General features: G+C 42.1%; 1 protein-coding gene across 7 annotated transcripts in view; it reads right to left on the reverse strand.

Moving 5' to 3' along the window:
- Window positions 1–23,834, reverse strand: part of DENND1A (DENN domain containing 1A) — a gene marked incomplete at its 3' end in the record, with an annotated part of 147,731 nt that overhangs the window by 88,860 nt on the left and 35,037 nt on the right. For all 7 annotated transcript variants that reach the window (XM_084219797.1, XM_084219795.1, XM_084219798.1 and 4 more), the window contains exons 4-5: window positions 13,747–13,796; window positions 10,804–10,923 (exon numbers count right to left, since the gene is read on the reverse strand). In XM_084219797.1, coding sequence (XP_084075923.1) covers window positions 10,804–10,923; window positions 13,747–13,796 — 170 coding nt within the window. The remainder of the gene's footprint in view (window positions 1–10,803; window positions 10,924–13,746; window positions 13,797–23,834) is intronic.

Consider the following 23,834-nt stretch of genomic DNA (forward strand, 5'->3'; position numbering starts at 1 on the left):
CAGCAACACCCTATTAAATCCTTTTTCCCCACCTTCTTTTCCTTCCATCACCCAGTGCTTGCAGCATCTTTACAAAATGCATTTGAAAGAACCAAGGCATCTCTAGGCTCATTTGGGAATTTCTGTAGGCTAAATTCTCAGTTCAGCTGCTTCTGTGTTCCAGTGTCTTCCCTACACCTCATGGGCCCCAGCACCTCGTTATTCTGTGCTCTAGACTCAGCCTATTGACACCTTCTCGCACCCAGGAGCTTAAGCACAGACACCCCAAATCTCCATAGCAACCCCTCTGCATGTGGATGAGATTACCTTACCTTCCACAGGAGCAGCCAACAGCCTCCTTTCAACATCAGCTTTTTATTTATTTGTTTATTTATGTGTTTAGGTTTGCCTGCCCCACGGTTAGTGCTCCTGCCACTGCACAAAGCCAGCTACACCCTTGCCTCTCCTTGCTCCCACAGGATGCCTTTTCTTCCTGCATTTCCCCCAATTTTGTTACAAACTTCGCTTTGATTATTACCCATGAGTGATCATTCCATGATTCAGTTTAAAGTTATGCAGCTTAAGCATGACTCATGTACATATTTTAGAAGTACTAAACCCCACAGAACTGGATCTCATCTTATGGAGCATCTCAATAAATAATTGTCAACAGCAAGTGCTTACTTTGTTAGTTTAAGACCAACACAGACACTTCAAACATGTTTGAGAGCAAAGGACTGAAGGAGCGACAGGAAATAAAGGTACATAAGAAAAACATTTGTCTGCATTTACAGCACACACTGACAATTATGTCTCTATGCTTTTCTTAAACCCACGGGCAAAGGGTATCCCAGAAAGCCCACTGGGTGAGAAGATGGGCATGCTGAAGGGCTTGGCACTTTACAGTGAGATATATGAAATGCCACAAGATATCCTTGGAGTAAAAAAATCAACAGTCACGTTCCCTTCAACACCAACAGGAACACATTGACCAGTGGCTTTACTCAGCCAGGGTAAAATGCTCTAAATAACAAATATGGAGAGGGTAAAGAACAGCCTTAAACTGACAAGAGTTACAGAGTATACTGCCTCTAAATTATCTGAACTTCAAAAAATTGATTATGAAGGAGTTAGAGCAGTTTGGTACACAAAGCTTGATGTTAAAAAGCAGGATGCATTAGACAGCATGAGAGCCTCAAGATCCCCACCAAAATGACAATACAGAGAGAGGATTCCAAAGGCTTAGCTTGTCAAGGAATCTCTCTTCTCAAACCACGTTTAAAAGCATACATGAAAGTGCTGGAAGAGAGAATTCTAGATGTGGCAGACAATCAGAGATCCCACTAGGTTTGAGACATCTGGCATCAGTTGAAATCCATCACATTTCATTTGGGGATCAAAGCCTGCTGTTAAGTCTATCACAGGTTGAAATAGTAGATCCTGAACAGCCTTTTCATCCCAATGCAAATTAACCCTTTTTCCTTGACCAGAGAAACAGCTCCTTTTCATTACTGACTCCAATCATATGTGCTTGTCAAGCTATGCCCTCTAGTACTAAGCTTCAGCTGAAATTTCAGTAGCGTTATGAACTTTTTATTATAAATCAAAAGTGCTCCCTCCCAGTTACCAAGCCCCATGCTCTGACACGTGCTGCAGTGAGCTCCAAAGCCACTCTGGGACAGAGTTTGTGGCACCATCTGTAACCCAGATAAATTCCTGAAGGGAAGAAAAATGTTGCATATAGGTAACGCCTTATAAAAGAAGGGCCTTGTTAGCCTGGTGAAACCATGGCTCAGGCCTGCTACTTCAGCTAGGTAGAAGAGGACTCTGGCAAAGTGACTCAGCTGAATTAGAGGCAGATAATCAAGTTCTATACCCACTACGTATTCGTATCGTGGTATACGGTGGTTGGTTGAATGATGTTTGTTATGATTTAAAACTATGCAATTGATAAAGGCCTAACTGCTTAAAAAGGCCAGGTTTTTGCACCTGCCTGGGGACTCAGCATCGCTTTGCCTCATACAGAAGAATTTTACACACCTCTGTCTTCAAGAGCCCCACTGCACAGCAGCCAGCTGTGCTTGGCGGCTGAAGGGATTTGCCACATATTGAAAAGTCAAAGCTGAGCACCAGGTGTGTACTTGTGATACCTGTGTGTGAGTTCTGAGACACAACAGTGAATCCTTGCGTTTTGGCAAATCAGCTACAGAGGACATTGGGTGGGGAATGAGGGTATTTCAGTAACAGAGCAGAAATCAATTACATGCACCTCTCTTCTGCATTCCCCAAACCACTGGTGTTCCCTACTGGCAAGAAACAAAGTTACGTGAAGCAAGAGGTGATGAAGCTCCCTCCCTCACAGGGAGGGAGCTTCATCACAGGGAAGAAATACTCACATGCTCAGAGGGAGTACACACAGCTCCTAATAATAAGCAAAGTTGGTAGGAAGTCATAAAAGTTAAACCACAAGCAGAGCTGAAAGAGCCAAGTGAAAAATTCATGATTATGTCGGCACTGTGGTACTCGCAACTGATAATTTGAGAATGCAAGGAACTGGGCTAGGCATGTAAAAATCACCTCACTTACAGCAAACAAGCACTTGCAGAGCAAGATGTCAATAGGAAAGCTACAAAGATCAAGTCTGAGTCTGATATTTGAGTGCAGGTTGTTTATGACTACCCTGGACGATGGTTTAGGATTCACAGCAAACATTCAGATGTAAAAATAAGCACATAAAAAGACAGTACTTGATCTTCACCTGCAGAAACACCACTGATGAACCTATCCAGAGAATCCCTGAAAATGTATGACACATTAATTAACAGAAAAGTCTTTCTGGCCCGCTTCCTGGACAGCAAGCCCAATTTTTATTTATGAGACTTCTTGTCTAACCATCAGCTTAAGCAAATGATTAAACCAGGAAACTGCCCACAATTATTTTCTCTGAATATTCAAACAGTAATAAATTCTAAAACACACTGAGGACAGTTAGTGCAGGTAATGCTCAGTGTGGAGGAAGATGTGTCCCTTATTAAGCATGTTCATAAACAGCTGGGGTTACAAATGAGGGGTTTTATTTGGGCTCCCTGCATAGCCCAGGGAACTCTGCCTCTAGGAAGCCACACAAAGCCTTTCTCCCATGATTACAGTGCCTGGATCAGGGTTCCTATTGGAACAACATGCACAAGTTACTCAAGCGGCTTTTCTCGGCAGTTCCACCTCTGGAGCAGCCCCAGTGTCTCCAATTACCTCTGCATAACCCGAGGGCTCTGCCACAGCTCCAGTTTTGAAGGAGGAAGTTGCCATGTAATCTCTTTGGGAATGTTGTACACATCTGTCAGCAGGGACAGGATGCTCTCGCTCCTGACAGATGCATTTGTAAGCCTTCAGACAGCAACCCAAAAGTGATCCATTTGTGGAAGAGAGGATCTATCCATCTTGTATTTTAACTACTTCCTCCCTGCTTTTTGATGCCAGGGAGGGGGTTTTCCCCAAGGTGATGCACTAATTCAGTTTGTATTAGTTCTAAGATGAAGTTTCCAGGCCAGTCAGCCAGGGCCAAAGGTAATAAAAAGTGACATGATTTAATTACTTCTGTTACAGTTGTTCAGCAACGAAAGAAGGCGTGACATGAAGGCCTAATTAATTAAGTAAAATTGGTTTCTGGTCAGAAGGCAAGACCAGTGAAGTAGCTGGACTGAATGCAGTACTATCAGCTTTATCCAATTCCACCAGTAGCGATACAGTACTAACACTTGACATTTTTATTGTGATCCTTCTCATTGATATTTTATGGCTGCAGGTTGGAGCTCAGAACATCCCTGACAGTGCAAGGCCTCAAACCTGTTGCTGCACGTCCTGGAGCGTTTCCAAACTCATGTTCTTGCCCTGCCTGCCCCAGACCTGCTCCAGGGTCGCTCTCTCCCACAGGCCCAGGGCCCCAGGGCAGGGCTTGGCCCTGCCGGTGTGTAGGGGAGTGTGAAGAAGCTGAGGCTGTGGGAGCTGCACCCCCAGCTCAGGACCAACAGACAGCAAGGAGAAGCAAGAATGGAACACACTCCCAGTTTAACTGGAGTGCACATGTCTCTGGGACAGGGACTCAGAGTCCAAGGCTTCTCCTTTGCAGCAGCCCTGTGGAAGGAGCCCCTGCGGCGGCGCCCATCGGTGCAGGTTCTAGAGTGAGATTTGGAAGCATTTGCACAATTACGCTGCTCATAATTCAAACTCTGTTTTGTGTCTGTCGTTATAGGTCATTGTTGGCCAGATGGAAAATATTAAGGAAAAAGCATTGCAACTAAATCAATGGGCTGCAGAGTGCTGCCAAAAGGCCCCAGGCTAACTACAAGCAGATTTGCAGGCAGGCTCTGCTCCGGCACAAGGCGGGATCTGGCACATCCTCTGCCCTGCCTAACAGCAGGAGGGCACGGGGCCAGCTGAGAGCAGCTACTGTGCCAAACAGACTGTGCAGGGCTTGCTGCTTGAATGCTTCCACAGAAAGGCAGAATCCATGGGCTCCCTGTAAACAACTCCCTGTACTTCTGGCTGCTACTAACTCACAAGTGGGATAGCTTCATCCCACTACAACATTAATGCAAGCACACAGCTCAGCCTGGGTACCAGAATCAACATGGAAAGAAATAAATAAGCACCAGTGTTAAAGGACAACTGCTCGACTTTCAACTAAGAATAACAATGTGTATATGCACACACATAGTGAAACGCAAAATCAGCACCTTTACTCCAATGCCAAGCCCTGTATGGGCATTCCTTGCAACCCATGATTTACAAGCAGGAAGAGGCTAAAGTCTGACTATTGAAAATCTGACTTTTAATATTTATTTCCAATATCAGTACTTCCCAGGTCATATAATTTTTTTTGTACAGCTTATGGCTGCTCCTACCAATGAGCAGTCTGGTTTATTTAGACATTCAGTGGGAAAAAAACATCTTCCTAATATCACCCAAATAACCTCTTATGAACTCAGCCTCTGAGTGCAGCCAGCCATGCCTGCAGATAAAACTTCAAACTCACTAGATGGACATAAATAATTTCTGCTTTTAGTGGACAGTAACAGAAAAAAATTATAGAAACAGAGGGGAGCTTCTGGTTCAAACATCACCAGCTGATTACACAAAGCAAAGCTTCTTCAGCAAAGACTTCAAATCCCATACTCCAGCCATAAGGCATTATTAGCTTATTTAAATCACCATTATCTTATTTAGAGATGCTTCAGCAAGAGAAGGTGCTAGGCCTTACAGGCTTTCTGGAAGAAGTCTACAAAATGGTTAATGGTAGAGATGAAAATGGAGGACAACAAATGAGCAGATGTAATACAATATTCTATTCTTCTTTTCCTGAAACAGTAGTTTCAAACAGCTCATCTCTATCTTGTAAAACTTGTAAGGACAATAATGGAAAACCACAGGAAGTTTGGAAAAGCTATCCTGGAGACAGTGTATCAGGAAGAAGAAACACAAAGCAGATAGCCAAATTTAATTGATGTCAAGCTCCCTCTTCACTAGGTTCATCACTTTTCCATATATATTCTGACAAGCAACTGAAAATAAGAGCCAGTGTCTGTTTAAGCGAATCATCAGGGGTAAAAACCCTAAACTTTTGAGATGTAAACTGTTTTATAAACATGTCAAGTTAAGGCAGAATGCCTGCAGCACCCGGAGCCCCTCTGGCCCTGCACACGCCCTCGGGGCGTTCGCACATTTTCTGAGCCACTTCAGCTCAATTTCCTGTCACCCAGCACAGAAAGTTGCCCTGGTTTGCTACAGTTCCAGCTTGTAAGAAACTCCAGTTTCTGTGAGAGAAGGTCAGGCTGTGGCTCCGAGTCCTGCCTGCCCTCTCCTCTGCTCTCTAAAAGGCCCGTGCAAAGGAACTGAGGAATCTCTGCTCTCCAGCTCTCGCTGACAGACAGTGCAAGTGCTGAAGCCACTGATAAAAAAATAATAATGAAAAAAAAATCTATGAAGGCATCAGAGACTCAACAGCAACATTTTCATTAGGTACAATTCTGTTGCAGTTTTGAATCAGAGATCCAATTGCCCATGATTTATACATGTATTTTGTGGCCTTTGCCATGTCTAACAGAAGCAGTTTGCCATTTGCTTTCATCTCCCAAGCATTTTAAGTAGAACAGGGATTCCAGGGTCGATACACCTCAAGGACCAAACAGACTGTCCAAAAAGTGTTCCAAGCATTTCCAGCCATTACCAAACATCTTCTGCAAGGCTTCAAAGAATCATACAGATATGGAAGTAAAACATTGATTTTGGCCAAATCGATGAAAAGGGAAAATTCTAGAAAACAACAGGACAATTACTATAAAACAGGCCCCATCACAAACACTCCATCTCCTCCCCCTGCAGGTACTGGCAGGGCTCTGGGGTTGGGTTTTTCCCTCCCCAGCAGGTCGAGGGGGCTGTGGGCACTGCCCGGGGCTCTGGGCAGGGCGGGGCAGCGCAGCCCCCGGTGCTGTCTGTCTGTCTGTCCCATGGCTCAGGGCCCTGCCAGTTGGCACGCCCGGGCCAGGAAGCTGTCAGTTCCAATCAGGGCCCGGCCCTGCAGCCCTATTAAAGAAGTCTTGCTGGTTAAGGGGCAGCCACTGTTTCCAAAGCATGGGAAGGAGAAAAAAAAAAAAGAAAAAAAAAGAAAAAAAAAGAAAGGGGAAAAAAAAGGAAAAAAGGGCTCTGCTTTCCTTAGATTCGAGCTGGCAACTTTCACTGACTGGAGTTTTCAAGGAGCTATGAATGAGCCTAACAAAGGAGTTCTGTGGCCAGTTTCTGGCTGAAATCCATGTCAACAGTTTTTAAGGTCACAGGTCACACTAACTAACATTTATTCCCAGCAGACCCCGCTCTAAACACAAGCTGTAAGTAGTACAAATTTGGAATTTTTCTGTAATCCCTTGAGATATTCCTGATCCTTCCACATGTTTCTGCTCAATTAAAAACAATTCTCACTTTGCACCACAAGAGAGGCCCCTGCTCAGAAATCTTATTCTGTCCTAAGAATAAATGGACAAAGACTGCAATCAAAGGGAAAGAAAGGGGGGGAGGAGAGGAACTCACAACAAATCACACCAAAAACCTCAAATAACTCCACACAGAATCACATTCAGTTAGTTACATTTTCTGCCATCTGTCACAAACTATTATGGATTCATTTCTTTTTATCTTAGAAAAAGAGTGGTGCAGAGCTCAGCTATTTTGGCCGAGAGGGATTTCCACACAAATGTTTCTGCATTTCACTTCAAAAGAATGATTTCAGTTTGTGTACAAAACCCGAATAACCCAACAAAAACTTCAAATTCGGTAAAACTGAAATCACAGTTGCAAACATGGGACCTTTGCAAACCAGTAACTTTGCCCAGAAAGTTTATGAACCAAAGCAAAATAACACAAACTTGGGTTTTCTTTTGTTTTCTTTTTAAATAAAGGACCAGAGCTCTTCACTTAACCCAGAACTATCTACACCGTTCTCCCTCAAAAGCCCATGTGAAATCTGATGCAAAATTAGAGAGAAACAATAAAAAATCAGCCTCTTAATGTATAGCTATTGGGATTTATACCATTGCAGCCAAAATCCTGAAATCCTTGAAAGAAAAAATATTTGAGTGTGAAATTCCTAAATTAGAACACAGAATTTAATGACTGGACATCAGTTCCTACTTGACTGTAAAGAAAATAATTCAAAACCACATTTTAACTTTTGTACCATATTTCATTGAAAAAGGTAGTCTGGAATTACAATTTTCCTGAGAGATGGGGGTGTGTGCGAGAACTCAGCTTGGCTCAGACCCCAAATCCAGCAGGGTCTGTCCCTCACCTGGGCTCCCCCCACACCCAGCAGGGTCTGTGCCTTACCTGGGCTCCCCCCCACACCCAGCAGGGTCTGTCCCTCACCTGGGCTCCCCCCACACCCAGCAGGGTCTGTCCCTCACCTGGGCTCCCCCTACACCCTCCGGGCTCCGTCCCTCACCTGGGCTCCCCCCACACCCTCCGGGCTCCGTGCCTCACCTGGGCTCACCCCACACCCTCCGGGCTCCGTGCCTCACCTGGGCTCCCCCCACACCCAGCAGGGTCTGTCCCTCACCTGGGCTCCCCCCACACCCAGCAGGGTCTGTCCCTCACCTGGGCTCCCCCCACACCCAGTAGGGTCTGTCCCTCACCTGGGCTCCCCCCACACGCTCCGGGCTCCGTGCCTCACCTGGGCCGTACCTGCGCCCCCGCGCGCCCTCTGCTGGCGCCGCCGCCGCAGCGCAGCCGCTCAGGGTCGCCCCAGCCGCGCCCCGCGGCTTCACCTGAGCGACAAAAGCGGAGCAGGGAGGGGGAACCCGAAGAGGAGAGGCAGGTTCGACCCTGAATGGAGTGGCTCTACACTGAAAACACCACAGAACACAGGGAAAAGCAGGTTTCAAAGTTATCGGAGAGTTCATCAATCTGTGTGAGCTACTACAGCAGGAAAAATGCTGTGGTAACCACCTCAAAAGCAGGTTTCCAAGCAGTATTGGTTAAAACAGTCCAAGCAGTTTCCTGCCAAATGGAATTGCCTCTCTGCTGGCCACAGGATAACCCCACTGCTACTGAACTCCAAGAGGCGCCTCGCTGTGCTCTGCATCCACAGGGAAAAGCTCTGGGTCACTTCCAAGCTCAAGTCCAGACCCTGACTTCTGGCCCTAGAGTACTTTGCTTCCAGGACATTGCACAAATTTTTTCAAGCACTCTCTGAGTGAAAAGAATTTCTTTTTTCTGCTGTTTCTCTTCAATAACGAATCTAAACATGTGATGATTTTCCACCTACAAACCATTTTACCATGGCCAGACCCATAAAATCCCTGCTAAGCCTGTGAATATCATCTCTAGCAATAAACACCATCGCTTAGTTCTTACACTGTTGCTGAGCCTAGCAAGGAATACTTGAAGCTTGCTGCCATCCAATCTGTAATTTAAAAACAATTAAACAAATGTTCTTTTCATCCCCATTTGCTTTTATTTATTGTTCTCACATTTTCCAGCATGTTTTCCCCCACCCATTTACCAAGCACCATCCTTTAGTACATAAAGGACACAGAGGATTCCCATCAATAATGGGAGCTGCAGTCCTGGGAATAGAGGAAGTGATTTCATGTATTGCTGATTTACACTCTTTATTATCCTCTAAAACTTGCATGAACTTGCATTAATGATGAGCTTTCTTATTCTCATCAGTGCACAGAAGAAGCAACAGGAAGGAAGTGAAGAGCCCCAATTCATCCACTGTGGTTGGGTTTTTTTGGTTATGAATTGAAGCAGAAGGCATTTAACTACAACAGAACTCCTCCATTTCTTCTTGGCACTCACTCAACATAAGGGAGCTGACAGCAAAGAACTCTAATCCAGGAGGGATCAAGAAGGGACCCAGAGTATTCCTTATTCAGATTTTCTTTTTAAAACTGTGTTTCTCCTTTAATTTGACATTGATCAGGCAAAGTTACCCTCTGTAAGCAGACACTGCCCACATGAGACTGAGGGAATCAGCACCCAGCTGCACAGGGGAGCAGATCTGTGGGAAGAGCTGGGAAACACCTTCCTGCCTGCAGGATCCAGTCCCTGCTGCTGGACTGCCAGAGCTAATAATAGCTGAAATGTCTGCTACAGCACAGACAGAATGGAAGAAGATACTGAGCAAACACCTGTCACTCTGCCTCCCACTCAATTAATTAGCAATTTGGGTAGATCTCACAATTTCTCCAAATATTAAGCTCCCATTCCATGGCATTGCTGTGTGCAGCCCCCCGCAAGGAGAGGTGACCTTGTATTTTGCAATGTCCCCCCTGGAATGCTTCAGAGGGGCACATCCAGACACACCCAGGGCTCCACTCTCAGGTGCCCCACATGGAACAAAGAGAAGTTCCTCTGCTCCTCTGTCCTCACCCTGGCTGTGTCCTGTGCAAAACCAGCCAGAGATGGCCCTGAGAGACGTGTCCAGCTGTTCACAGAGCAGTGTCCTCATTTGGGAGGCTTCAGCCCCAGCTGTGCTGTCACCTCCCTGGCTGCCCTCAGTCACCTCTGTGCTGGCTTCACCTGGGCTACTGTTCCTCAACTTCCAATTCCTCGTGAACACACAAAAAGCAGAAAGTAGAAGACAGGCAATTCTTAAATGTGTTTAAAACAAGACAGACCATTTGCCACATGAAAATCTTCAATCTCTGGAAGTTCTTAATGGAACTAAAATATTGGTAGACATCAAAATTAATTTTACTGGCATCATTTCTGGACTGTGTTCCAACATGGCTATGGGAAGTTATCAAAAACTACTCTGACAGAGCCTCTTGGCCCATTTTCTGTGAAATGCAGAGTTCCAACTTCCACTGACAGTCTTTATGATGCCAAGCTTCACAAAACCCTCAACAGGACAGAGGAAAGCTCACACATACTAACTGTGGGGCTGCGGAGAGCATCAGTGACGTCCTCTCAGTTACCAACAGATGTTTTGTTAATAAAACTTGCATGTACAAATGTCCACAAAATGTCTTAACAAGATCAGTTGTGACAGCTAAAGATAACAGCTGCCATCATGCTATGTCAGATCAAATTACTGCAAAGAGACTATTTTTCCACGTTGTTAACTCCAGAACGTCGACTACAAACAAATACAGTTATCTACAGAGGAACTCCAAGTGCAAGGGATTTTGCACCACTTGTGCAGAAGAACAGTGACTTTGAGGACCAGATAGGGAAATAATTCTGACCAGCTGGAAGTGGTAATTGCAGTGTAACTGCAAAGTCAAAGACTGCTCCTGCAGTCAGGCAGAAGCCAAACCACAGACCTACCTTAAGATACAGAAGCAGCTCTTGGCCCCTGAAGATAAGCGACAGAACCCAAACCTCTGCTTGCTGTCAATGTCTGTGAGCACAAAGGTGAAGTTCTGCCCAACTTGGTTAATGGCATGGCTGGAAACAGAGAGCAGGAGAGAAAAATTACTGCTGTGCTAACTCTGTGTCAAGTATCACATCCAAGTCATTGAACCTACAACATTTCCTCTTTCAGAAAAGTTTTTTTGAAAAATTAACTTAAAAGTATGCACCCTCCAGAAGCTTAAATATGCTTGATGAGGGAGGACTGGGGGTTTGTGGCTTATTTTTCCCATTTTTTAAGTGTGGGAGGATACTAATAATGAGTTTATCTTAAAAAGAAAATGGTTCTGATTATCAACCAGCAACCAACCCCATGTTCTCTCATATAACCCAAATACTTCTAATTATAGGAAATTAAGACTTATTTCAGGTCATGTTCTAGGGTTTTTTTAGGTTTTCTGAGAACTGAGAAATCTGACTTGCACTGACATGTAGCTTTACAAGTCAGTCCTACCAACTGCAACAAATACCCTGGTAAATTCAAAGCCACTTAACTAACAGCCTCGGGCCCTAAAATATTCTCCTCTATAACACCACATGCGAAAAAAAACCAATTTTTGTGGGAGAATACACACTCAGTGCCTAGAAGAAACAAAGGAAAAAGAGACTTGCAAAAATAAAAGCTGGATCCAAATGGGAAAGATGTCACTGTCCAGCTTAGAAAGAAGAATCCTTCAGTGAATTCCAAACAGGGAAAGGAAAACACGCTGTGATGAGGATGAACAAAAAGACAGATATTTAAAGCATTCCAATAGTCCGAGAATTAGCCAGTGTGAGTACTATCATCCTCCTGAAATCTAAATGTCAGCAGAGCAACTACTTACCACACTAAGCTGCTGGGGATACCCAAAAATCCCTCACTGGTGGTGTGTTTTATCTGTAAAGCTTGGATGTAATGTTACTATGGTGATTTTAGTATGGTGTTTTAAAAGGGGATTATATGCTTAATTTTAACAAGGTTGAGAGCAGAGCGTGTGAAAAAGCATTAGAACTGACAATTAAAATTATGGAACAGGGGGGAAAACCACGTTTCATTAGCAGCAGGGAGAAGCTTGTTTATTAAACAACTCAGACAAGCTGGTGAGTTCCTCCAGAGCAAACCTAGAGAGTCCTGCATTCATGCGACCTGGAGAAACCAAACCTTGCTGACAGGTCCTGCTCAAGTTCAGTGCCAGTTTTTCACTGGGAAGGATAAACTTCTCCACATAAAAAGTGTTCTTCCTAAGATTTTAGTGTCAACCCTTCAGATTCACGGCTCTGCTTTCAAATGGGCAGAAGGTCTATTTAGAGCCTCACAGGATGGAAGCAGCATAAACCTCATCTCTAAGGGGGCAGACAGAAGTTATGGCTGGAGGGAAGGGGAGAGGAGTGATTTCCATAAAATCCCTGCCAGCACCCACACCTGACTAACACAATCCTGGCAGGGAGCAGGACCAGGGAGCAGCTCTGCACTCCTGCAGCTGGAAAAGAGCCTCTGCCTCATTCCACCACCACAACAGCAGCCAACTCCTGGGCCACTGCCCGAAGGAATGGCCAACCAGTCCCTGGGGGTCTGACCAGTGGCCACAACACATGAACAGAATCAATGCAACAAGAATGGAGTGTCTGTGGCCCTGAGAGCCAGAACCGCCAGTGCCACCATGGAGGTTTCTACACTCAGAAGAGAATAAGCACAAGCATCTCCTTCAGCTGCCACAGCCTCAGCCTGGGTGTGCTCTGCCTCTTGCAGTGTGGGAAGCCCACTCTCCACCTCAAATTATTAAGTGTGTTCTGGGTGACAATGTCTCCTTTTCGTTCAAACTGGCTGGCTTGCAGTCTTTCAGTGACAGTCTGTGATATTCAGACAAACAAGTGGATCCAGAAATGGGAATCACTTTTCATTATGTTCTCATTTGCACCCCATATGGGTTTTCAGTGTTCTATCTTTCAAAATGTTATATTGCTGAGGAAAACCAAAAACAACAACACAAACAAAACCCCTAGGTACAATAAATCTACACACAGAAAGCATAACTATTTCTGGTAGAAAACAATACATGAGAAAAATGTATGAGTATTTCCCTGCTTCCACCCCTTAGGAAATGAAAAGGATGAGCAGCAAAACAGGGATTCCAAATTCTAAAATGAGAAAAAGACTTGCAGCAGTTTAATCACAGTAAAGGTCAATTCCCTCAACCCAAACCATTCTGTGTCTCAACTGATGAAGACAAGACATTCTGACCAATTAAGTGATGCTCAGAGATGAGATAAGCACTGGTGCAGTCTTTCAAAATTTCTTTCGTGTTCTTTTCACGAAACCATCAAGAATAACTCACAGTAAATGCAAAATTAAAAAAGTTCTACAGTTTCCTAAGTTACAGCAAGTAAATATTCTCATATTTTCTCACATTCACTTTACAATTTCTCCCCCCAAAATCAGAAGTCACCATAAGTAGCTGCCAAGTAAAGCAGCAGCATTCCCGCAACATCAAGAGGCCTTCAAATGTAAAGCATTTCATTAATTGTTCCACCCAAATTTTGGTAATTAAGAAATAAAATGCACAAGCAGACAAAGCTTTGATATTAATATGCATATTTGACAATGCCTACCCAGGCATTTTCCATCCCAGCATTGTGCAGAAGTGAAAAAAATGCCCTCAGAGTACTCCCACCAAACAAGTCCAACTTTTAAAATTTCTTTTTGTTTCATGGTGCCCATAAAAACCCCAGGAAAAAGTGATTCTGGGACTGTAATTTGCACTCAGGTGCTTTAAGTCCCAGTCACACAGACAGAACACTATGAATGGTATGGCTTTTATTTTCTACAGGGGTTTTATTGACAAGCTTATTTTCTTGTAAAGTTTGAAAAGCTAACAATACCTGTCCACATAGAAGGGGAAACAAAACTTGGTCAGAGTCTGTAGAACTTCCTGTAGAGAGAGAGAGAAAAAAAAGATAATTTATACATCTATGGGGACCAATAAATCTAATATTAACCACATCACACAATTTCACAAGTTTGCCCTGAAGAAATAAAAGACAGATGAAGAAATATGGGCTTTATCAATTACATGGAAGTAGTACCAGGCAGTCAATCATGTGAAATAATAAACATGATCAAACTTCATTAAAAATGAAAAATTAATCAAGATTCACACATGGGCAGGCAGCAGGAGCCATCCAGCAATTCTCCAAAGAGGAGGAGGAGGTTGGGTTGTTGAGTGTTAACACCTCTCTGGGGACAGTCCCTACCCTGACCATATGGATCAGAGTGAATAACACCAAACCACATGGGCCTGGCCTGGCAGGACCACTTCTGCTGGCACAGCTTTTGACTGTCACCTAGGAACAGAGGTCTGGGGATTAGAGAATACTTCCTAACATCAGCAAGATAAATAACAAAAGATGAAGCCAATAGGTCTCATAGCAGGAATGTTTAATGTTGCCTACTGCTATTAGAATGGAAATCTCAGATTTAAAAGACTGATTAAAATAATGTGTATTAAAATTTATATGGATTGTTTAACCTACAAACCATTTTCTAGAAGTTGCAAAAAAGCATTTAAGTGTGAGAGCAAAGAAAAGGATGAATATGAAAAGTGAAAACATGACCAGCAGATAAATTAATCATTTTCAACTTTACAACATTAAACAAATACAGTCACTAAAGAGGCAAAACCAGAAATATGTTAGTCCCAAAACAGTTGTGTTCATAGACAAAAGCAAACCATTAGATCTTCAAAATTTGAATTCTGTAACCCACAAGACACCATAAAGTTCTCTCAGTTTACAGATCTTTCCTACAGCCAATTCATTGCTCATTCTCCTTCACACTTCAATATTTCAGGTCCTGAAGTGTAAATTCCATTTCTGCTTTCAGAACCCTGAACAAACAACAAACCCTCTGATAAAAATCAACCCTTTTCTGACCAATAGCAATAAATTATCACTAATAACTAAGTAGATGCTTCTTGCTTCATTTATTACTAAGCCAAATGCCATCATTCCCAAATAAACTCCATCAATCTAATAACCTCTCCAGTGAAGCACAAAACATATTGACTCCCTTGCAGGAACATGTTCCTCCTGCATAATTCAAACAAGCACAGCCCATCCTGAGCCATGGTTTCAGGCTCAACTGCTCACACTCTTCTTTGGAGGTTTCTTGACAACTAAAATGTGGCAAGTTCTGAGGATTTCAGGCAAAAACAGATATGGAAACTTTGACTTCTTGACAGTTTATTGATAGATTATTTAACAACCTCCTGTTTTTAAAGAACAAGAAAGGATCTATTGAAGAATGCCATGTAGAGCAAAGACCTCTCCTCCTTTGAATTGCAGCAGGAAACCTGGAAAGGAGCTATGCAGATTGCAGAGTAAACTCTGCAGAAATCTCTATTTTGATACAAAATAATGCCTTGATAGCAAAAGTCTCATTAATATGATTGGGTCCCTGCTGGTGCAGAATCTCACTGACTTTCACAAGCTGAACAACTCCACTTGCTCAGGCACAAAAACCGCATCTGGACAAATTTTAACTACTACACAGTGGTCCTTTACCACAACTGAATTCTTACAGTGCAAAATGTCAGTAAAAAAACAAAGAAACAAAACCTACAAAATTATTCTAAAATTGTGAAATTATTATATCAGGAGAACAAAGTGCCTGTATCTCTACTGGCCTTGTCAATACAGACTGATTTTCAGAAACAAAATCATATAGATACATAACATTCTGAAATAAAATAGTGCTAGAAGACAAAGCCATCAGTCACCTCAAAATGGCACAATATATTCTCTCCGTTATTTTGATGACTTAAATAATTCCTGTAACTGCAAGTGAAACCATTCACATAATAAAATATTCAGCATCTCATCAGCATGGTGTCACTGGAGAAGTGCATTACTCAGAACTTACTCTGCACTTATTCATTGATATATACAGCTTCCTAAATGCAGCAAAGGAAATGTTCCAATAAACAGGCCATATATTGGCTCTGTACCCCTCTAAACCGCCTTCTCTTTAAAAAAAGATTTTACAGTGATGTTATTATCTGACTTTTACAATGTCATTCAACATAATTTGCTGTTCATTATACACCAATTCTTATCTGTCTTGATTCACAACCAAAAAAACTGAGACTAGCATAGGTTAACTGCAGACTTACTTTTCAATGGTAACTAATAAAATAATATAAATATCATATGTAGAATTAATTTTTAATTAGGAAAACTGCTGATCTTTTGCATGTAAGAAAACAGTTACTGGAGAACTATCCCATTTTTGCTCAAGTTGCAAGCTTGTTACTCTCAATATAATGTTGCTTTTTTAAAAATTCTTTAAATACTCCTCAGTTTGAAAGATAAGCAATACCTACATCATTCATATGCATCATTCTAGTCAACCTCTTTAGGTTATTACTAATGACCTAGAAAATCCTTCATTTCTTTATGATTTCAGACAAAACAAAATAAAACCTACAATTGCTCCATGTCAACAACTTATAATCTTTTTTTTTTTTAACCCAACATGAAGCACAGTGGAAGTATCCACAGTCTGTTTTCTTGTTTTATTCCCTTATGGCTATTTTCCTAAAGAAAAGCCTGCATAAATGCCTGTAAAGCAAGAGCCCCTAAAAAGAAGAGCAGAACCCCCCAGCAATGCAGGACAGGCAGCTGATCCACGCAAATTACCCGGGAGCTGCCGCCGGGCTCTCCAGGGGACCACACGCCAGTTTTCTGGATCAATCCCCAAGTTTATGTTTTCACAAATCTTTTTACATGCAGTTTGATTTTTAACATTTTAATGAGCAAAAAGTGCATCTCCAGCAGCCAGTCACCAGAGCTAAAGTGCAGGGCATGAACCGTGTCCCGGGGGATGCGGCGCAGCCGCGGCACCGGGGGCTGCAGCACAGGCACCACCTGGCTCCCCGTCCCAAGGTTCCAACTCTTTTCATAATCAAAACACTGCTGACATTATAAACCCCACATGGGTTTTCTAAAATCTTTCCCAATCAATAAAGGCAGTACATAACTTATCGGAGACAACACCGAGCTCATTGATTAAGTTTGGTCTCAGTAGCAAAGTTTTCACAATAAATGAGGCAGGAACACGGCACTCGGCCCTTTTGTGTCACAGCCACCTCTGAAGGTGAGGCAGGCTCTGCAAGGCTTTCCTACACAGGCAGCACAGACTTGGAAAGCCAGGCTGGGAAGCACGCACGCTACACACCGGGCTCGTGTCCCAAACCATCTCCCTGTTGCAAGCAAACAACAAAGAAAGCTCAACAATTCTGAAAAAATGTGCACATTCACTTGTGAATTTAATACACAAGCTGTAGCTGAAGTCTTTTTTATTTTTAAACCCTTCACCGTATGCTCCCACTTCCAAATCAACAGAACAACTTCAGATTCTCTTAAATACAGTGGGTTGCTTCACTTCTGCTCAAATGAACATCCCTAACAAATATCCCACGTGCAGCTGCAATTAAATAAAACTGCACTGATAAATGATGTGCAAATGGCTGGGCTAGAGAAGGGTCTGCTGCAAAGGATCTGCTCCTAGAAAGATGCACGAGACACCGGAGATGCAAAAGGGAACAAGAAGTGTGGGGAGAAGTGGGACAGAAAAGAAATTAGAATACCAGGAGATCTGTGGAAAATGCTGAATAATTAAGGTATGATACTTCCACAGGAATGGGAGTCAGAGCAGGGAAACAACACACCACACAAACCAACAGGCTGGGAGCCTGGAATGGAAAACCTGAGGAAAATCTAGATGAAATTGGAAGGACCACCCAGAGCAGAGACTGGTCCTTCAGCTGTGGGTCCTGGAGGGAAGGTGGAAGGGAAGGAACACAAACCCCCACAAGTATATGTTACAAGAGAACAGAGCACAGCCAGGGAGAGGAGTTTTCCATGGAGAAGAGATGACTCTATGATGAAAAAGGGCGACTGCTGTTTCATTTTCTTGCCCTTACACCTGAGGCAAAGTTCAGCTGAGGCTGCTGCAAATGAAACACTACAGAGAGGGTGGAAACACTTTTCACCTTACCCAGCTTGAAAGGCCATCTGAACCCAGCAAACCAGCATGAAACACTCCCTCTGCCGTGGAGGGACACCAAGAGACTTCCAAGAACATCAGCAGACTGAGGAAGGATGGAGGAGAAACTGGAGAACAAGGAGGGCCCAGAAGAGAAATGCCCCCAGCCGGATGGGCTCAGGGTGTGTGAGCACAGGGAACAGCATCCCCGCTTGGCCAGTGAGCAGCTACTGGTGACTTTATTGCTCCTCAGAAGCAGCATCAAATTTAAACACTACAGAAATCTTAATATAGCATTAAAAAGTGCTAAGAGATTAACTGAAGCAAAATATTATCCAATTAAACTTAGGTTGTCCATTAATGTCTCCTATACCCACAGAATTGTAAACTATTCTTATATTTAATTAATCTATTTGGATAATTTTAAGCTAATGATTAATTAAATGATCCACTCTCAGGGAATAATAGGTTTAAGAATTCAAAAAAGCAATAACCTTAAACCCAAAATTTTTCTAAGTTCTAAATGTTTTTCTGGTTTTGAGAAAACTGGTACAACACAGATTCTTTTTAAAAAATCATTGCTTGTTTAAAATATTTATGTCACATTTCATATTGCATTGATTTTGCAATAAAATCTTTTTATGCCTTATATCCTTACTGAGCATTACTGAATTTTGTAATGTACTAAATTTTTTAATAAATTATTTTCATCAGTTCTTTAAAAGCATGTTCTATGTCCAAAAAAATCTGGACATAATTTGCTTAACAGAATGACCTTAAATTGCTTGAACTTAGTTTTAATTCTACTTTTCTAATTCTACTGGCATTTCAATACAACTTTATAGCACTAGATTATCCATTTGTTCTGTGTTCCAGAAATCCACCAGTTCTTTCTGAGCAATTCTAAAGCTTGAATTAGGGGAGGGTTTTTCTCCCAAAGTCACCTGTTCCTGTCTAAGGGTCAGCAGGGGAACAGGGCCATACAAAATAACATCATTTCACTGAAGGTAACTGATTGTTCTCAGGAAAACACTGTTTTAAACAAACAAACAAAAAAACCCCAACATGCATATCCACAATCCTGGAAACAGGAAGAGCAGGAGATAAATAACATTTCCTAAGCATATTGAGGCCTGCTAGCATTTAAATATTTTAAACGTACAAAATATGTGCACAGATGGGCAACTTTTCTCCTTGCATTACTAAAAACATATTTCAAGATAAAGCTCAAAATCCCTGAATTTTTTAAACCTAATTGTGACTCTGTTTCTTAGAATTCACACCCCAAGGCCAAAGCTTTCCTGCCACCAGTCCTTCAAATCTGATTTGGACATTACACGGGAGGAGGCTCCAAGCCTCCCTGAGGTCTCACTCCTTTTACAACACACGCAGAACCAGCAGATAATGGGCCTGTGCTGAATTCCGGGCTCTGCTCAGCTCCTCCTGGGACACAGGCCTAGCAGATGTGATAAAAACTGTGTCAGAGAAGTAGCTCTAGTTTTTGCCTTAATGACAACTTCAACCTCTCAACTCATAGAACAAAAGAACAGGAACGACTATTACTTTTCTCCAGTAGAAAAAAAAATCTGAAAGTAAAGCTGAACTAAATATTTAAGCAGTTTTTCAAAGAGATCTCCTCATCAAATGTCTTTAAAATCCCTTCAGTAAAAGCAGAGGTTTAGTTTCATTCTAAGAGAAATAGATTTTAGCTTAAAAAAAAATCTACAGCTACTGTTGTACTGTTGAATAATTGTTCCAGTCTTAAATCACAAATAATTGAAAAATTATACTAACAGGCATAAAAAAAATCAGGTCCAATTATGTGCATAAACAGTGATCAATTGGTAAAGGTAAGAAGTGTCAATAGCAGAGAGCTGGAACACTGATTCAATTACATGTATTTTAAACAATTAATTACTAAAACCGAGGAGTATTTTCACTTGCAGATTTAGCAGAAATGAGGTGAGAACTATTAGCTGTGAAAAGATAATCACATCCTGCTCAGCCCGTAAGTTGCACAGGTACACTGCACCGAAACCAAAGCTTTAAATCTATCCTTGGGTTAGCATTGTTAAATATTATAATTCTGGCTTAAGATGAGTGGCCTTTTCAGCCTTCGTCTCCATCGGTCTATTCAGCTCCGAGCACATACCCACTTAATCAGCAATCATTGTTCTCTGAGGCAGGACTCTGTTGTCAAGACAAGCACTGAAACCTTTAAAATATTTCAGAACTGGCATAAGAAAAAAGTGATCTTTGTCAAACAAGGACAAATTTATGCAAATCTTTTATAAACATTCACAAACATTTATTTAGCTTTTGAAATGTTGGCCTCATTTGAGAGCATGAAAATGAGGGGGAAGTAGGAAGATGCAAAGGACAGCTTAGAGGCTGGCACACTACATAAATATTCAGAAGGAAGATTATAGGATTCATGTTAGGCTGTCTTAGGTTTCTCCAAAGTCCACATAGAATACCAAAGAACAAAACTAACGAGAAGTAGAGCAGATGTTAGACAATGCAGCAGCCCTCTTTTCCACACTCACTTGGCTATACTTCGATGCTTTCATTTTTTCTTTCAATATGGTCAGGTCATTCAAGGATTCTCCTATAGACTCTGTATTGTGGCTACAGCGCTATAAGCTGGACCTCTGTCAGCTTTCCAAAAGTTCCTGATGAAAAGGCATTATGCAAATTGTACCTCTCTTACTCTCTTTTCAGGAAAAAAAGCCTCCAGTATGCAGTCATTGGAGTATTGGAAGTCCCAGCCTTCATTTCTGTATGGTTGTGTTTGCCTTAGGGCCATGCTGCTTGTTTTGACAGTGGATCCCCCCAGATAGTTGGGATTAGTCGAGCTTGTTTAGATAAACTTGAAATCAAGGCCTTCTCTAGGTAGACAGCTAGATGTAGCTACTGAGTTTCCAGCTGCCTTCTGCTTTCATCCCAAAACAACTGCAGATTCACAGCAGAGATCACAGCCACAGGCTATGTCACATACATAAGTACAAAATTAAAGGCTGCTAAAAGAAGCCTTTGTAAGTCTTAGTGCTAAAATAAGGAATCTGTACTGCATAGTTTAAACAAATTATTGAAGAAGCACCAATAAAGGTCTGCAGCAGAGAGTTAACAAGATGTGTGTGAAAGAAATGCTCTGTTTACATAACTGGGCAGGATCAGGCTTTGCTAATCACCACTGCCCCATCCACTGTGCAGCTCCCCAAAATACAGGCAAGGAAATACCTGGAAGCACCGTCTGCTACAGCACCCAAAAAAGAGCTCTGCTCCTCAAATACAAATTTTATCATCACAGGAGACTATTGTGGCAGCACTGTTCCAGTTAGACTTTCAGTAATATACACAACCAGATTTCATCTTTGCTATAGTCAGATAATGCAAGGCACAGGAGTCCATTCTCACAAATAAAATGTATTAAAAGAGAAGGGCCAGAGCTCCAAACTAAAATCAAAACCCGCCCATGTGACTACATTACACCTTTATAAATCTGCATATAAATCTGCACTGTAGTTCAGTCCCAACTGGAGATTCATTTTTCATAAGGTAGGAAAAAACCCACAAACAGTTTTGACTTTTTTAAAGACTATAATCTCTTCTAGCTGGGTGCAAATTTTCATATACACTTCTGCCACATCCAGGCACAACAGATGGGAAACTGAATTAAAGGAAAAATTAATCCCTAGGATGTTATCAACAAACAACCAGGAAAAAAAAAAAAAAGAGAAAAAAACAAACAAGCAACTTAGTTCAAGAAATAGTAAATATCATTAAAAATCAACTCCTATCTCTTGCTCAAGAAAAAGGATGTGCAGAAACTTACAATGCTGGAACACATTAAAGCCAAGAGCAGAATTTTGTGTCTAATAGGACAAGGTAAGGATTCACCAACCTCTGCCTCTGTGCACAGGAGGTCTCTGGAATCACATTTCTGCCATTCCCGTATTAGAGAAATTCTACCATCTCCCACTGCAAAACGAAGTCATTTCACTGAAAAGGTCTTTTATAGAAACTCAAAGCATTAAAAACTGTGAGAGATGAACATTAGACTTCAATTTCTTCCTGCACTGGTTACCAAAGAGAATCCTGAATTGCCTTTGTCATTTCATACCATAATTCCCCACCAGCAACACCCTCAGCAGAAATAAGCTCCGGACTGGGAATCCAAACCAACAACTGAGCAAACAGCTCATTCCTGAGTACTGAGGAAACCAGTCCCACCAGTGCCAGCGGACTTAGAAGAAAACAGAACAACACTTTGAGAGTTGTTACCTGAAAATGAAATCTGACTGCTAAGGATGCAACTGTCACAGCATTATCAAGTACAGCAGCTGTACAAGCCCTGGATTCGCCGGCTCACAGGTGCCCAGGTGCTGTGCCCAAGATGCTCCTCTCTGCTGAGGAATGTGTTTGAGCTGCCACAAACAAAGTTGTTTAACCTCTCCCTCACCCAGGTAGTATCTGCCTGTTGCAGAGAGGAAGCGTAACAAAACTGAACAATCATCCCAAAGGGGGCAACAGCTGACCAACTTTGAAACTTCCCAAGGCCCTGTTACTCAGGCTTGTGTTCCCATCACACCAGTTAGAGAATTCCCTAAAGAACAAAGATTAAAATTATGAGTATGATGAGGACACTTGCCATAGGGCAAGAAGAACTTCTCTAACATATTTTGCAGAGATGAGATGGAGTCAGTGATCACTTCAGACAACCGAAGGTTATAAGAGGATCAAACTTTATAAATTCATCAGCATTTCTACAACTTTCAGATTTTCAAATATGAGAATATGTTAGGGAGAATTGTGGTCAAAACCTGAGAGCTATAAAAACATTCTTTAGCCTTGGAAAGTGGTTTTTACTTCAAGAAAGGAGAGCTGATACGACCAAAGATGACCAAACTCAGAATCCGAAGTTTTCCAAGTGCAAAGCAAAGAACTTTGGATTTCCCTGGTTTAACAAGGGTCATGTCCAACTTGTCCCTGTGACATGTCACCAGTTCCATGCTGCTGTCCAGACACACGTGAAGGATGGAGTGTGTGAATACCAATGGGTGTCATCTATCATCACCAACAAACCTTCCTTTGCAAGGGACAGCACTTCCCACTTGCTGCCCATGCAAACACCACCACCAGTCAGAGCAAGGAAGAGTTGTACGTGCAGGAAGATGAGTTGGCTGTACCTTAACATACCCAAACCTCCACTGGCAGGACCTTGACTGTTATTTCATATTCTTCTTAAACAAAACAAAGATGCTTTCTACATATTACATGTCTCTAAAGAATAATTTTGAAATAGTTTATGAATCGATCAATAGCACCAGTGTGAAACTGAATGGTTCAGGAGCCTGCTACAAGACAACTTCCAAAACGATTTTGCTACTGACTGCCTCACCAAATCCAAGTAGAATAATACTGCTGAAGCATCTCCCATTTTAAAGAAACCCAGCTTTACCTGCAGTGAATATTTTATGACTTTATCAATAAATTTAAACCAAAGTGATAATGATTACTCACTCTAGGCCTGATCCCACAACCTTTACTCACACAAGCAGTCCCACAGGATTTTAATATCACCACCTCAATGAATAAGGGTTTGCAGGACAGGCTTTAAATTATTCATATATTCACAGATTTTTAAGACCAGAAGGGACCATTATGATCATCTAGTCTGACCTCTTGTATAACAAAGGCCATAAGATTGTAGCCAGTAATATTTGCACTCGCTGAATCATCTGTAGTAAAATCAAATTGTGTTTAGCAAAATTCCAATAGCTATTCAAATTTTTCACCAAAGAGAAATTAGATAGTTTAGAAAGTGACTTGGACATACTTCCTCACAGTTAAACCCAATTATTCCTCTATTTCTATTCAGCATTCTTCTGACTTCTGGACACTGGCTTTTGGTGTGGTTTTCACA

The sequence above is a fragment of the Fringilla coelebs genome (genome assembly GCF_963513975.1).
Source record: "Fringilla coelebs genome assembly, chromosome: 21".
In the NCBI taxonomy this organism is placed as follows: domain Eukaryota; kingdom Metazoa; phylum Chordata; class Aves; order Passeriformes; family Fringillidae; genus Fringilla; species Fringilla coelebs.